The following is a 15,848-nucleotide window of genomic DNA, read 5'->3' on the forward strand; positions in this document are numbered from 1 at the left end:
GCAGCACTGTTTCTTCCCAGTGTGTTGAGGGTGGGGTAGAAATCCAGTCTGACCGGCGATTTCTTGTCTATTGACCCCCTCTTGTTTGTCAAGCGATCCAAGTTGGCGATAACGATGTTTTTCCCGGCAATGCAAGTTGGAGATAACGGTTTTCACCCCTCTGTTGAACGCTTGTCCAACCCTGTTTCGTGCAAACAATCTCTCATTTGTCCAAATATTCGAATGTGCACGGAACACTTGTAAAAGAAAATCATACATTGAAAACTGGTTCTCATAATAGAAAACTACGCACTTAATAGCTGGGTGCCTCTTCACTACTCTCGTTCTTTCAAGTTCAAATTTCTAAAACCTCGCTCTTCTCTTTGATCTCGACGACACAAAGTGACGAAAGCATTCAAGTTGTCTTGACCATATGGAGGATCTTCAAGCCTCTCTTTGATAAACTTTACGTCACGCAAAGAATGCCCCCGCTATTCACTAAATTTCTCAATGCCTCCTCAAACACAGCTTGGAAACATAAAAAAAGAAGACTTTTTTGCGGCTTGCTTCAAAGAAGCAAAAAAGAATGATTGACAGCAACTAGCTAGGATAAACGTTATTCTCCACCGATTAGTTGGCGGTGCTCATTTTTTAAACTTGTGGTAAAAAGTTAAAAGGTTTAGATGGAGACTTTAAGGGCTTTTAATATCGTGTTAGGCTAGGTTGGGTTAGTTTAGGTCAGGTTAAGATTCAAAAAGTAGCACCGCCAACTAATCGGTGGACAATAACGTTTACCACTAGCTAGCTAGACCAGCATCAAAAGGTGACTGACATCAACTACCTAGACCAGCATCAAAAGGTGACAGATTCATCTTCTTCACAAAATATTAAGGATGTGCAAAATGCTGATCAGTCTAGGAGGAAGCATGTACAAGGCAAGATCTACTCACTAAGGATAGCAGGTCCAAATCCTATTGCTGGAAGATATCATGATGTGATTTTCCTTTTCAGCTACATGTTGATTGATAGGGAAGGCAAAAGCAGCCCTTCCAACCTCCAGAAATTGTGTTGGTGCCTATGTTTTGGAAAGTTTGTTTGCAAATGTTTGTGCAAATCATGTTAATTTTTTATGCAAATTTGCTGTCAAAAAAAGACCATATCTATCTGCAAATTTTGGCCGGCTCTATAAATGACGCCAAGGCTCATGTGATGATTACAGATTAATGTTTGGTTATTTTTCTTTGCAGCCCCAAAAATCTGGCGATAAAACTGGTTATTTTTGGCAAAAGTTGGGTGATGATCCATCCATTTCATCTGGCAGCACTGAAGTCCACAAACGTACTTCAATGCTCTCCGAACTAAATGTCGTTGGGGAACGGATTCCGTATCACGGAATATGCATTTTGCCATGTCATTTTTTGCCATGAGGTAGTCGACACCCTGACACAGAAATGCGTTCCAGTAGTCTGGATAGGATCAATTGTGCATGGAACGGGAAGATTGACAAATTTGGTATCAAGATAAACACTAAATAGTCGAAAAGATTTCATTTCGGAGAGCTCCAAAGCCACTCCTCTCTCCTAAACGAAAAAGTCATTCGTCCGGTTAAAGTTCAACATTGGCACTTGACCTGAAGTAGAATGAGTTTCGAACAAAAATAAGGCTGTGACTGAACAATAATTAACTCATATATTTTTTGTATTGTAGGGAGGGGATTGAGAATGTGTTCGAAGAATCAGATGAACTGGGTGCGAATTTTTGTGTATTGTGAAATGTATTTTTGTCAGATGCAGAGCCTGGAAGTCTTAGAAATCAATCCGTCTTGAAACTTGACTTGCTTATCTACTTGTCTTGGCTGCTCACAAGTCTGGGTTATTATTCCAATTTTTACACCGTTGAACGGAATGGTGTTTCCGGTGTCGTTCGGGGTACATGCATAATGCCTGTAATCCACTCTAGATTTTGTGTGACGAAAATGAGACACTCAAATGTGATCAGCTTTAAGCAAGGATTTTTGATAAATTCGAACCAAAAGCAGATAATCAATACAAGGAACAAAATCAGTCAAGCATTGACTTGTTCATCCTGTATGATCAAACTTCATTGACACTAATTTGTTTTCTTATTCTGGAGAAAAGACTTTCACAAAGAAATTAAGCAGTGGAGATGAAAAAACACGTGTAAAAATGAATGACTTTATTTGGCCTGGTCGTAATTTCTAGTTTTGATAATAGACGAGAGGAACTTGGGCACCCACCAGAGGGGTACCAGGGTAATAAGCTCCTTGCACGGGCACAGGGTAACTAGATTGATAAGCGGCATTGTATTGCACGGGAATGGGCTCAGGGAGTGGATTCACGGGTTGGATGGGTGCCACGGGAACCTCGGGCACTTGAGGCTGAGGTCCAATGTCAGCGGCAATTTTGGCGCCGGCTTTGCCACCATTCTCAATGAAGTCTCCAACCTTGTTGATGCCGGCCGACACGCCAGTCAAGTCAAAGTCTTGGCCAAAGCCTAATTCACCTGTGATGGCCTTGATGTCGTCCGATTTGACGGTGGACAACAGGGAAGCCACATCTCGCACACTGGTGGCTACACCGGCAGATTTGGCCTCGATTTCCTCGGGGCTCAAGTTCATCATGTTGGGTCCAGGGACATAGGTAAAGTCGAACTCCCCAGGGGCGGGCTTGTAATTGTACTTGAAGCTGTCGCCAGGCTGACTGACATATTGGTACTTGAAGTCCACGGGGGTGTAGTCCTCGGGAGCCTTGAAAGGTCGGGCATTGGGCTGCTCAGGCGTGTACTGGTATTGGTAGCCGGCATTACCCGCAGGCTCATTGGTTTCGGGGAAGGGCACGGGGATATTTTCTGGGAACTTGAATGCGGGGGCCACGGGTGTTTCTGGGCTCCATTTGTAATAGTAAGGCTCTTGAGCTTGGGCCACGGCGGCCAAGAGAGCGGTAGCCTTTGAAAAACAGATCTAGTAATTAGCTTCCTTGTTATTTTAGGCATAATATTGAGTTGAACTTACGGCGATGGTTTTCATTGTTGTTGTGGAGTTGTTTCGAGAAACTGATGCCATTCTTTTGAATGCCGTTTCATTTATAGATGTGGGTTGGCTGATTCTTGAACATCATCCGATCGAAAGTTTTGACGAGGGGGAAAAGTTGTATAATCTACTTGCTTGGCATGTTTTTGGTGGTGTTGTCACTATTGCGTTGGTTTTCATTGGCCATTGAGGTGTGCGTCAGAATCAGACCACTCTTGAGCTTACGTAATCAGTAGAATCGTACCATAGTTCAGAATTTGTACTTGTTGGATTCGTCATAGTTTTTATAAGCTTAACATCCTGAAAATGTTTATAGTAAAATAATGATATGGACAATTCAAGCATATAGTTGGTAATTTGTGTGCAATCTTTTTCATACCTACGTGTTCTTTTTTGTAATAGGATTGAAAAAAATCAGCAAGTAAAGTTTCATATTTTTCCTAAAATTGACAAGAACTCTGGAAAATCATATTGAATTTTCACAAATGGTGACCGGACAACTTGACCCAGCGGACAAATCGACCCAGCGGACAATCCGACCCAGCGGAAAATTCGACCCAGCGGACAACTCGACCCAGCGGACAACTCGACCCAGGACAATTCGACCCAACGGACAACTCGACCCAACGGACAACTCGCCGCAGCAGGCAACTCGATCCAGGACAACTCGACCCAGGACAACTTGACCGAGTGGACAACTCGACCAATCACAGATATTAGGCCCAACATGTTGGCTTACAAATAGTTCCTACCTATGGAGCAAATTGGAACTGTGATGTAAAACATGCAAAAAATTTGAAAGGATTTACACAATTTACCATTTGATCTTTGAAAGCAAGACATGTTCACATCAATCAAGATGTGAAAATCGGGTTTGATAATGTTTTAATCAAACCTGATTTTTTATTTAATCCTTACTGATGCTAACATCTTTGCATGCACATTGAATTTTGACTCATCAAGCTTTAGTTTTAGTTCATCAAGCTTTAGTTTTAGTTCATCAAGCTTTAGTTTTGTTCCATAATCATATTTTTTGGCCAATATGTTGTTAAGTTATTGTACTGGGTCGAGTTGTCTGCTGGGTCAAGTTGTCGATTGGGTCAAGTTGTCCGCTGGGTCGAGTTGTCTTTGGTCGGGTTGTCCTGGGTCGAGTTGCCCTGGAACCTTCAAAAATATTAGTTTTTTGCTGAAATTGCTCTATGAATTGCAGAAAATGTCAAATATATCAGTTAAAATTACAAAATTTGCAGAAAAATCTCGTTGGTGCAAGTTTTTGCAAAATTTACAGAATGCAGGTTATGGTTGGCTCTACAGATGACGAGAAGATTTAATGAAAAATATTTTCATCACGAGATGTGCAAAGTAGTTTTAGATTGATATTTGGGACTAAAGATACTTGAAAATGAGCAAGCAGGTGTCAAAAAGCTTGAACTTGATCTTGGCATTTAATCTAAAATTAATGATCTCTTTCAATAAGACGCCACCATATCGAATATTCCCATACCCATTCGCAATTTTTTTTCGAACAAGTCCAAAGATGTTTCACTAGGAACATTACATTAGTGAGAGAGCTCTCCTATTGAGAAACGCTAAAATGGTTGGGAGTGTTCAGAGAAGGTATGAAGGGTATTTGATACTGTACGTTCAAAAGCATCCCTGAGCTTTGTCCCAACCCAGGGTTTGGGGTCAATTCTAGTGACCGTTGAGGCTTAATGTGCGTTTTGAGAGCACCTTCAAGCCTTCGAGAATCCAGGCTAGTTCGAACAATGAAGTCCACATCTCTTCTTTCTCGGGCTCCTTCATTGTTTAATTTGCTTCCGTCTAATATTCAGTATGGGAGTAGGGAGTATGTAGGTGTTGATCCAATAACAGGATTTAGGGTAAGTCGAATCCACCTTTGCTTGCGCGTTGATGGATTAAACATCATATGAGTTTTAGATTACGAAAAAATCATTTGAAATTGCTTGGGATCACGCATCCAGTAGCGGAAAGTAATTATGTAAAAAAGACAAGAAAAAGTATATTCTTCTATTTATTTTCTTGTGACCTTTCAATGCAATAAAATTTGATTAAATTTTGATTTTGATTTGGAGATATGTACCGATAGGTCTCAATGTGTGCTTTTAGATAGCATTTTTTGTTAACTCAATCAATACCACCCATCGGTACTTGGGTGCTCATTCCAGGTTCAAGGGCTATGAAATAATTAAAATAGAAAATTATGCTTGCTTCCTACCGAGAATTTTTCTCAGTTTTCATCTCCATTGAGAGTTTTTGTCTGACCCTAATGAGTTTCAAATTTTTGCCTTGTTCAAACTTTTCTATGACAACGACTTTATCCTTAACAGTAAATTATACATGTATTTCTAAACTCTCATCCGTGCCCTTGAGTTGTCATTTCAGTTTCTACTCTCAATGTAGAAAAGTCTGATTCTTGTGTAGTCCCAAAATGGAGCCCTTTCAACCTTCTCACGAGTTTTACATACTCTCGATATTATTGAGATCGAATAAGTAAAATGAAAACTAAGGATTTATCATAACGGGAAGCCCTAACCAGGAGATTTTGAAAGTACCTTCAACATTAAAAGTTCATTATTCGCTCATCACTCTCCAAGTTTTTGATGGGCTTTGACTATCATTCACAATATTGTTTCGTCCTATCATCTTTTCGTATATAACCTTTTTGCATTTCGGTTTTGTCCTTCGATGATGAAAAGGGAGTAAGTATCCGATTGAACTTTTCAACCTCAAAAGTTCAGGTAATGAACCAAAAAATTCAGACCCTGATTTACAGTAGATGCTAAGCAAACCCTTAAAGAAGATTTTCAATAGCAGAGGTGATTATCAATAATGAATAAAAACCCAGACCAAATGTTGTTCAGAATTCTAGCATTAACCATCACTTTAATCAACTCTTGTGGCGTCTTGCCTGAATGACGAAGATTTTGGGCGTTTGATATCTCCTAGTATAAGAGAGCTTCACCTTCGAAGATCTCATCAAAACGAATATGTTGACTCTTGGCATTGTCTCTCTTCTAGTTCCACTGGCTCTTGGAAATGAGAAGCATCTTAAAAACTTGGTCCGTTCTGAGTGTCTGGTCATTACCAATTCGCCGTCATGGATCCACGATGGACCCCTCATTCGAATCGAAGATCCATATGCTCTTCAAGGTTGGGATCATTCCATGGGGATCACTTCTGGAACCACTTGCTTGGATATCGTTTACTTTGGCCCATGGGATATTGCTGGTCTTGAGCCTTGGAAGGGCCTTTATCTAGACTACTCTATTATCAGCGTGGTGGGGCCGGAGGAAGATCTGCGTCCATCAAGCATTGCCGTCTCAGTGAAAGTTTTGGATCAAGGTTGATTTCAGACTTTTCTCGATCGCACCACAGCACTAAACCCTAGCCTTATGTATTACTTTAAATTGTTGTGTTATTCGTCACTCTAATTGTTTGCCCCTTTAAGTGTTTAAGTGCTACAAATAACAGTTTTACCGTACTTGCAAAAAAAAACTCTTTGCACTTGTTCTCGTATATACCGTATACGAGGGTCCGAACTTTTAATCTCACTTTTTAGACCTACCCACCGGGTGCAACAGGGAAAACACTACTCACAAACTTGATTTAGATATCCCCCATATCTTAGCTTGGATAGATTATTAAACAAAATTACGCTTGCCAAGGTATAGAAAACCGTATTTTCCATTATGTGGATTATTCGAATTGTTATGGTGAGTGCTCGAGAAACAAAGAGACATCGGGAGTTAGATCAGTTTCACGCAAAAATCAGGCCAAAAAGCATTGCTGAAGTTTCGCACTGGATGCTCGTTTTGCCTCCATTTGAATGAAACAAATGTCAAGAAGTAAATGTTAGAAAGCAAAAGTTATGAAAAACAGTCGGCTGAAAGAGTTGTAGATCAAAATTGGAAATTGACAAGCACTCAAACCTCGGGTTCTGTCTGTTTAACAAACATCCCAACTTCAATCTACATGCCTGTTACCATACCGTTTAGCCAGCAATGTGGTGACCGGCAAAGACACTTTTCATCTTTCTATCACAGAAAAAATTAGCATTGGTCTGGGGTCTGTATTGTAAGGGGAGTGCCGGAGAATGCTGTTTTTGTATTTAGGGTGCTAGGGTCGGAGGGATGAACCTCTCCCAGTCAGCGAAGCTAGCCCTCATATACTCTGTTTGTAGTTCTGATAGGTAATGTCATAGTTCGTATCAGTTTGGTTCCCCGTCTGTGGGTGTGGTTAGCGGCCAAAGGTTTGGGTTGAGAGAGGTCAGGGATCTATTTCTCTAACGCTAGTAAACTTCGCGTTCAACTACACCACAACACCACTACTCCTACCCTCTACTTTCTCACCCTCTGGGAGAATCAAACGGTCGTAAAAGAAATAGCTATTCTATTCCGCTTCTATTCGGACATTTAGGCAAGCGTTGCTACCAGCAAACAAACTTGCCTGCCAATGCCAGTGATGCAAAATTGGCGTTTCAAACTGGTTTTAACGAGGCTGACCTTTCCTCATATCATATAGCAATGCGAAAGAAGGGTCAGGTTCTAAAGAACGTGTTTGAAGCCCCAAACCTTCATCCCTGACACTGGTACCAGCAAACAAACGAACCTGCCAGAGCTTGCTTTAACGTCCCCATGGCTTGGCTAGAACGTGAGTTGAAATGGAGTTGAGTTGAAACAACATCCTTGAGTTGAAATATCGAGTTGTGGTATTAAGAAAAGGCCCAACCAGTGAGTGGGAGAATTGCCGAACACTTGTTTGGGGCCTAAACATCCTTGCTATAAAAGAATTCTGTTGGCCGGTAGGGTTTCCTCTTCGTTGGCATTTTTGATACAAAGGGCAGAAACTCCTTGATTCTACGAATTTCTTTGATTCGTAGGCCTAAGGCCCAGGGCCTACACTTCGATTGCGACATATAAGACTGGCAACTCACCAACTAGAACAAAAAGTAGGAGGAACTTTTTTAGATGACAAGATCACTAGTTTTGAGAAGCTTATTTGAGGAAATATTGCCTTAAAAATGAAAAAAACACGAGTATTGTAATCATGTTGCTGTTGTTGCAGTCTGTGTATTTAATAGCAAGTAATTGCTTGTTTTTAATATTAAGATTCATAAAGCCAGAAACCATAAAAGGTAAGAAGCAAACCTGCTGTATCTATCTTGTGCTAACAAATCCTAATGATACAATTTGTGATACTAGACTTTTATCAAACTGTCATTGAGGACTCTCGTTTCAGGTTGGATTCACTTATATTGTCCAAATCATGGATGGCAATTCAATGTAACCCTCTTTGGAGGGCCTGAGAACAAACAATTACGACCCATTCCAAAATGTCCCACGTCCTTGGCAAATCAGCACTTCAATATTTCATCCATTGGATTTTCCCCTCCTGATGTCGTTTTTAATGATGAAGGCGAAATTGTGGGCGGAACCGCTTTGGATGTCTTCAACATCATGGCTGAAAAGTATCATTTCAATTACACTATCAAGACGGAATTTGCTTGGGGTCAACCTATTGGTGAAAATGGGGAGTGGAATGGCCTTATCGGAAATGTAAGAATTTTAGAGCGCTTTAGAAGAAGCTACACAACACATCGTGTGTTTATATGATGTAGCTCACAAAAAAGCTTACCAAGCTCAAATAGATGGGACAGAGACCAATGTATGCTTGCATTGAATTTGCATTTGTAATATTCCCTTTGGTTTGGATCATAGCCAATCATCTTGCAATAGAATAGTCAAACACGCTCTTCTTTTCACTGAACTGGCAAGAATGTACTTTTGGAGATCCGGAGTTTGCTGATTGACCAATGATATTTTGTTAAGAGCACGTCGACTTAACTTTTCAGTCAAAAATTTTGGAACACACAACTAGATATTCCATTTCACTTAAAACACTTCGTACTAGGGCTCACACCTTCTCTTCAATATGTTTATATGCAGAAATTGGTTTCAGCAACGGTTTATGCTTAATACCCAAAACCATGAAGGTTTCGAAATGAAGTTTGAATTCTCGAAGTTTTATCTCAGCTTTTTCTCCGGGTGAAGGGACGTGGGCTAAGAAGCAAGTATTTATATAATCGCCCTCATAGTGGGTAAAATATTGGGGTTCTTTTTGTATTATATATACAGTACATTTTCTATAAAAACTTAAAAGTATCCATGCTCTTTGTCCTCGTCCAGGTTTTAGTGTCAAATGTAGTGATTGTCAAGGATTAATACACTTTTGAACCCTCCATAATCCAGGCTTGTCAAAACAAAGAAGTACCTTCTTCTCTCACGGGTTACTTCAATGTTCTCTACTCCTCTACTCTCTTTGGTCCATAGGTGAAAAATGGAACATCTGCTTTTGGTGTTGGGATCATTTTCATGGACTATGATTACTCCAAAGCTGTGGATTACTTAGACACTCTGGTATTCTATCCAATTATCCTTCGAAGCAAGAAACCCTCTAAATTGCCTGCCTACAGCAATCTACTTCGACCTTTCTCACTTCTGGTTTGGCTCATGATTTTAGCCTTTGTCCCAGCTTTCGTCATTGTTTTCATTACCTTTAAACATTCGGAAGGGGTCACGAAAGGATCGGAATTGGCAAGCCATGGATTCATGGTGGTTCGTATTCTCTTCGGACAAAGTAATCTCTGGTAGAACTGGCACATCTAGACAATTCCATTGAGACACTCGATTACATTTTCAGGTGGGAAGTTGACGACTCATAATGAAAGGTCCTCCAAAATCTTTGTTGGCTTTTGGATCATGATCGTCCTATTTTTGAGCAGTATGTATGAGTGCAACTTGCGAGCTTATCTCATGCATACCTCGTATGAAAAACCAATCGAAACAGAGAAAGATATTTTGGACCGAGGACGTGACCTGTACTTACCCGTTAGGACTCCTTTTGATGCCTATTACCGAGACTCCGAACTGGATCTGCGTCGCCAATTGTGGGCTAAAGTTGAGAAGAACCCAAATCTCTTGTTCTATTCAGGGATTGCAAGTTGCGTCTTACAGCACGAGGAAACAAATCTCTTGGAGAAAGGTGGGGTGGATTTATTGAGCCCTGTTATCTTCTTCGCCCGTTATCCGATCATGAAGGAAAAGTTTGGCTATGAGCCCTTTTACATATCCAAAAAGGCCGTGTTCGAGCTCCAGTTCTCAATGATGCTGAAGAAGCATCAGGACCATCGTCAAGATTTGAACTGGGTGGTGCGACAACTTCAAGCAGCGGGAATTGTTGACCATTTAAGCCGAAACTATTTGAGCCAAGAAGCCGTTTTTGGCGAGAGCTTGGATAACAGACCCAAAGCCTTCACATTTGAACATTTCGCTGGAGCGTTTGTCATCTTAACCATCGGCCTGATTTTGGGTTTTTGTATGTTTCTCTATGAGAGCCTCTCGACCAAAGAGTGATCCTCTACATAGATTTTAGGATGTGCATTACTTGCATTTTATGTTAAATGTGTTCATTTTTTTGGCTTCCACATGTTTTAATTGCAATGTGTGCCCAATATGAGAACCTTTGATGCAATAATTTGATTTACAGCAAAATGAAAGGAAGTGGGAAGAGAATTTGCAAAGTGAACTTCCTTGAAAACCATACCACCACAATAAATAACATTTACTGCATTAGAAAATAATTGTGCTTAAAACTTTCGTGAAAAAAGATGTGACGAGGAATTAGAATTAGAAGTTCTTAGATAATTGTTACGTGAGCGTAACAGGGGGTGAAATAATGCATGAACCAAAGTCTCTAGATGGAGATCCAAGAATTCATTTCGACGATAGAAACACCAACCACCCACAAGCACATAGTTCATCAGAACCATAGGATACTACAAAAACCAGCTTTAGGTCTCCAAAAAAACAAGGTTCCAACAAATTTTGGGCAAGTAAATGAAGCTTTTTTTGAAGGTGATGCTAAAAGTAATCCGGGGATCAGCTACCATAAAAAGCTAAAGAACCAGGCCTAACCAAAAAGCAGGCAATTCGGTGCCAAAGATATTCAATGGACATCTAATACACCCATTCAGATCCAAATCTCAATAAGGTGTGAACGATGAACTTAATTGTACAAACACATTTCAGTATTTCGAAGGGATCATCTTTGATGTCAATAACGATCCATATAAGATTCCCATCTGGACTTGGGAACTTAACGTTTAAGTAATTCCATTGAGACGATCATTTTCAACGAATTACAGTCACCAGTGGAGATGAAAAAACACGTGTAAAAATGAATGACTTTATTTGGCCTGGTCGTAATTTCTAGTTTTGATAATAGACGAGAGGAACTTGGGCACCCACCAGAGGGGTACCAGGGTAATAAGCTCCTTGCACGGGCACAGGGTAACTAGATTGATAAGCGGCATTGTATTGCACGGGAATGGGCTCAGGGAGTGGATTCACGGGTTGGATGGGAGCCACGGGAACCACGGGCACTTGAGGCTGAGGTCCAATGTCAGCGGCAATTTTGGCGCCGGCTTTGCCACCATTCTCAATGAAGTCTCCAACCTTGTTGATGCCGGCCGACACGCCAGTCAAGTCAAAGTCTTGGCCAAAGCCTAATTCACCTGTGATGGCCTTGATGTCGTCCGATTTGACGGTGGACAACAGGGCAGCCACATCTCGCACACTGGTGGCTACACCGGCAGATTTGGCCTCGATTTCCTCGGGGCTCAAGTTCATCATGTTGGGTCCAGGGACATAGGTAAAGTCGAACTCCCCAGGGGCGGGCTTGTAATTGTACTTGAAGCTGTCGCCAGGTTGGCTGACATATTGGTACTTGAAGTCCACGGGGGTGTAGTCCTCGGGAGCCTTGAAAGGTCGGGCATTGGGCTGCTCAGGGGTGTACTGGTATTGGTAGCCGGCATTACCCGCAGGCTCATTGGTTTCGGGGAAGGGCACGGGGATATTTTCTGGGAACTTGAATGCGGGGGCCACGGGTGTTTCTGGGCTCCATTTGTAATAGTAAGGCTCTTGAGCTTGGGCCACGGCGGCCAAGAGAGCGGTAGCCTTTGAAAAACAGATCTAGTAATTAGCTTCCTTGTTATTTTAGGCATAACATTGAGTTGAACTTACGGCGATGGTTTTCATTGTTGTTGTGGAGTTGTTTCGAGAAACTGATGTCATTCTTTTCAATGCCGTTTCATTTATAGATGTGGGTTGGCTGATTCTTGAACATCATCCGATCGAAAGTTTTGACGAGGGGGAAAAGTTGTATAATCTACTTGCTTGGCATGTTTTTGGTGGTGTTGTCACTATTGCGTTGGTTTTCATTGGCCATTGAGTTGTGGGTCAATATCAGACCACTCTTGAGTTACGTAACCAGTCAAATCGTACCTTAGTTCAGAACTTGTACTTTTGGTTCATTTGAATTTCAGGTCAGATTACCTGAAGTAGTTAAAAGTAGCTTAAAAACACAGCAATAGTTTGAATTATTGGAAGTGAAAGGGCGTTTCCACGTTGCTTGAAAAAAAAAGAAAAATGACAAACAGTTTTCGTACTATTCTATCAATAACTTAAATCATCCCACGTCTAACGCATTGGATTAATTCTAGAATATAAGTGCTATTGGCCCTAAAATAATTCAGTAGTCACCATTCAACGAGCGAAAAGTTATTATTATATTACTTTTCTTGAGAGCCTCTTAACCAGGCTGCACTCTAAACCTTTCTGAACTTAAATGTACAGCAACAGGAAGAAAATGCCATTTCCTTTCCATATTAATGGAATGATATTGTTTTTGCAAACAAATCTAGATAAGTATTTGTCCAAAATCCCTGACCAACCCTATGTTCAGGGGCTTCATAGATCGGCTAACACCAATTCACTGGTAGACTAAGTGTTTTATCATAATGCCCGACCATTTCTCGTTAGAGTTTGTTCTTAATCAATCAGAAATTACAATTTTTACATTGAATGACATACTTTGATTCGGCTACAAAATCAGTAAATTCAGCTTGGAAAAAAAATCTAGTGTTCATTTGCAATTGACCAATAATTGATTACTTTCCATTTACGAAATTTCCATTTGGAATGTTGGCTGATGTTAGTTCCAATGGGGAAGTGATATCTTGTTGCTGTTATCAAGGGATGATTACTGCCACATTTATCCGACGGATCGAGTGAAGTATTCGCATATTTTCTCGAATTGTCTGTGTTTACGAAATTTCCAAAGAAACTTTTATTTCTTCATTTTCTTTAAGTTTTGATATGAAGTAATCTGGCAGATCACAATGTTCTAGAGAGATAGAGTCGTCCATTACTCAAAAGCCGGTGTGCTCGAGAGTAAAACCGGCCAAAAATGTCGGTCTGGCTAAGTTACATCTCAAATATGAACAGATGAACATTGTCGTTTGAATATAGAGAGATTAGAAGAACTGGACAAGCTTTCAATTGTGAAAAAGAAACTGTTCATAGATAGAGCCATAGAAAGCATTATTTTAGTCTAGGAAAAGGTTTGCTCCACACTAGCTATCCCTGAATGTGTTCCGAAAGGTGGGACACTATCTAGAATTTCAAAGTATTGGAAGTAACTTTTCAAAAAGAGTTGCAAAATAGGAAAAAAGCTCCAGAGTAAATGGAATCCAGGAGTTGTGGCTAGCTTTCAAAGAAAGTTTAATTGATCCAAGGTAAAATGAAGGCCTCCATTGAGAATAATCAATTGAAGAAGAAGAGTAAGGTGGTCCAGGAGGTTAGGTCGAATTCGAAGGCTTGTTTCGTTTACTCAAACTCTGAGACAAAGATGAAACACCTTGTAGGTCCTTTTGAGGTCGATGGGGAAGCCAGAGACAACGTAGACGCTATCGCTAATATACTTGGAGATCAGTCCTCTATTGTGTTTGTAACTCCGGCAAGGTATGGAGCAATAGCTTAAAGCTCTAGTGATGAGTCTATTGAGGTTATTGAGGCTTGTCAAGTTGAGCGGTGAAATGATTTAGTAGTCACAGATCAAGATGCAAAATTATGGAAGCCCTGGTAAAGAATAAATTGATTCAGTCCGTTGAAGAAGATGGTAGACTGGGTATATTCTTGCCTGAACGGTCCTGTACCATCAATCGATTAGTCTCTCACTTGACAAGGGCACTGGACCAGGGGCAGCGTGGGCTTGGTCTATCTTGAATGTTCAAAAAATCAGTCATCGTTTTTTAAAGGACTAGNCAAATAGACAAGGGGAACTTGGGCAGCCGCCAGAGCAGTATCAGTGTAAGCTCCTTTAAAGGGCACAGAGTAACCAGATAGATTTGCTAAGTAGAGACAACCTCGTCTTAGAAAACGTTTTTTATTATTTAAACCTAAATTGTAGCAAATCAAAGAATATTGGAGTTGCAAGGATTCAATGGAAGTACTAGTTTAATAATCAGTTCCATAATTCTCATGCCCATTACAGATAAATAGAATTTACTTAAAAATCATGAAAGGAGTAAATGAACTTGAAAAGCGAGGACTCAGATACTTTAGGTGACTCCATTGTCTTCTTAACGTCACCGGCAAATAGCGGGTCATTGGCCGCTTACGCTCTCTTGGGCGGGTGGTGTTTTAATTCGAAAATAACATTCATGATTCAACCCTTGGTAGTGCTAAAAAAGCAAGACACAAGTAACGACTCAAACTAGTCGCCGTGGCCTAAGGCTGCCCAAACGGCCAAGGGCCAAGGTTTTTGCCGCTGGCGGTGAAAAGAGAATGGAATCACCTAAACTTTTAAAATCATCCCAAATTGTCTGAGGTCTCTGTCTCTAAGCCTGTCTATATCCAGGAAGAGAATCAAATGGAAGTATCCTAAGAATATCAAATTCAACAACTAATGAAATATATTTATCAAATCTACAATAAACTAAGATTACTTTTTCAACTCACCCAGATGCACAAAAGTTGTTGCACTAAAGGTCAGCAATATGATATGGATCAAGCACATCCCAAAAAGTGTTAGCCAAATATCTCAGTGTGGTCGCATATGTAGGGACCATTTTTGGTAGGGGAATGATTATTCTAAAATTGAAGCCATTTTAGTTGAAATATTTCGGATTTGGATCAAATGGGCGCTCAGTGTGGCTCTAAAAATTTCTGACTGGTCGCACCCAAAGTACTGGGACACCGCCAAGTTTATCTTCTGGTTTGCCCCAGGGATCAATCCTTGGCCCTTTATTATTTATTTTTCTAATTTCACCTTTTCAAAGGTTACACCTTAATAAATAAATCTCGTCTGATGCAGAAGACACAAAGTTAGTTTTTGGTAGGAACTCAAATTTCATACAAGACGTACAAAATGATTTAGATCGGGTTTATAAATGAGTACACGGATAAAATATGAAACTAAACGGTGGGAAATTTAAGGCCATGTCTTTTGATCCCAAGGATATAGGCACACCATCCTATTTAGATGACCGTCAAAATCCAATAAAGGTAGTTCACTCTGTCAGAGATCTGGGGATAATTACTGAGAACAATGGAAAATTTGACGAACACATCCAAACTAAAATGTGTTAGGCATTTCAAACATGAGGATGGATATACAGAATTTTCAAATCCAGGGATCCGTTTACAATGAAAATTCTTTACCAATCTAAAATTCACCCGCACCTGGAGTGTACTTCCCCCATCTGGGCCCGGATGACCGCAGCAGGGCTAAATATGAAAGAAAAGGTGCAACGAAGCTTTACAAGAAACATCGCTGGCGTAAGCCTCTTAAATTATTGTGAAAGATTCCATTCCGTTGAATTATGTTGCATTCAACGAAGATCCGAGCGATACCTTATTCTTTACATGTTCAAGTGTCTCTACGGTCTTCGCCCCAATCG

At 40.5% G+C, this 15,848-nt stretch overlaps 3 protein-coding genes across 5 annotated transcripts; 1 reads left to right on the plus strand and 2 right to left on the minus strand.

The window, feature by feature from the left end:
- Window positions 1-2,154: 2,154 nt before the first annotated feature.
- Window positions 2,155-3,287, minus strand: LOC131877729 (uncharacterized). The gene is made up of 2 exons (XM_059223489.1): window positions 3,011-3,287; window positions 2,155-2,944 (listed from the first exon to the last, which is right to left on the minus strand). The coding sequence occupies exons 1-2, from the start codon at window positions 3,059-3,061 to the stop codon at window positions 2,198-2,200; spliced, it is 798 nt and encodes a 265-aa protein (XP_059079472.1). The 5' UTR covers window positions 3,062-3,287; the 3' UTR covers window positions 2,155-2,197.
- Window positions 3,288-5,752: 2,465 nt separating this feature from the next.
- LOC131877622 (glutamate receptor ionotropic, kainate 3-like) lies at window positions 5,753-10,688 on the plus strand. Of its 3 annotated transcripts, none has more exons than XM_059223350.1 (4): window positions 5,753-6,391; window positions 8,288-8,604; window positions 9,379-9,685; window positions 9,749-10,688. In XM_059223350.1, exons 1-4 carry the CDS (start codon window positions 6,037-6,039, stop codon window positions 10,459-10,461), a joined length of 1,692 nt encoding a protein of 563 aa, XP_059079333.1. In that variant the 5' UTR covers window positions 5,753-6,036; the 3' UTR covers window positions 10,462-10,688. The 3 variants fall into 3 exon arrangements, with proteins under 3 accessions (XP_059079333.1, XP_059079334.1, XP_059079335.1); XM_059223351.1 differs by lacking the exon at window positions 5,753-6,391 and adding an exon at window positions 7,641-7,699; XM_059223352.1 differs by lacking the exon at window positions 5,753-6,391 and adding an exon at window positions 7,706-7,850.
- Window positions 10,689-11,265: 577 nt separating this feature from the next.
- LOC131877656 (uncharacterized) lies at window positions 11,266-12,299 on the minus strand. Its single transcript, XM_059223400.1, has 2 exons — window positions 12,130-12,299; window positions 11,266-12,063 (listed from the first exon to the last, which is right to left on the minus strand). Exons 1-2 carry the CDS (start codon window positions 12,178-12,180, stop codon window positions 11,317-11,319), a joined length of 798 nt encoding a protein of 265 aa, XP_059079383.1. The 5' UTR covers window positions 12,181-12,299; the 3' UTR covers window positions 11,266-11,316.
- Window positions 12,300-15,848: the final 3,549 nt, after the last annotated feature.

Source organism: Tigriopus californicus, chromosome 3, assembly GCF_007210705.1.
Source record: "Tigriopus californicus strain San Diego chromosome 3, Tcal_SD_v2.1, whole genome shotgun sequence".
NCBI lineage: Eukaryota > Metazoa > Arthropoda > Copepoda > Harpacticoida > Harpacticidae > Tigriopus > Tigriopus californicus.

Coding starts and splice junctions, on each gene's coding strand:
- LOC131877729 (XM_059223489.1), bottom strand. CDS start 3,061: ATGGCATCAGTTTCTCGAAACAACTCCACAACAACAATGAAAACCATC. Junction 2,945..3,010: donor CAACAATGAAAACCATCGCC/GTAAGTTCAACT, acceptor TGTTTTTCAAAG/GCTACCGCTCTCTTGGCCGC.
- LOC131877622 (XM_059223350.1), top strand. CDS start 6,037: ATGTTGACTCTTGGCATTGTCTCTCTTCTAGTTCCACTGGCTCTTGGA. Junction 8,605..9,378: donor GGAATGGCCTTATCGGAAAT/GTAAGAATTTTA, acceptor TTTGGTCCATAG/GTGAAAAATGGAACATCTGC. Junction 9,686..9,748: donor TCGTATTCTCTTCGGACAAA/GTAATCTCTGGT, acceptor TTACATTTTCAG/GTGGGAAGTTGACGACTCAT.
- LOC131877656 (XM_059223400.1), bottom strand. CDS start 12,180: ATGACATCAGTTTCTCGAAACAACTCCACAACAACAATGAAAACCATC. Junction 12,064..12,129: donor CAACAATGAAAACCATCGCC/GTAAGTTCAACT, acceptor TGTTTTTCAAAG/GCTACCGCTCTCTTGGCCGC.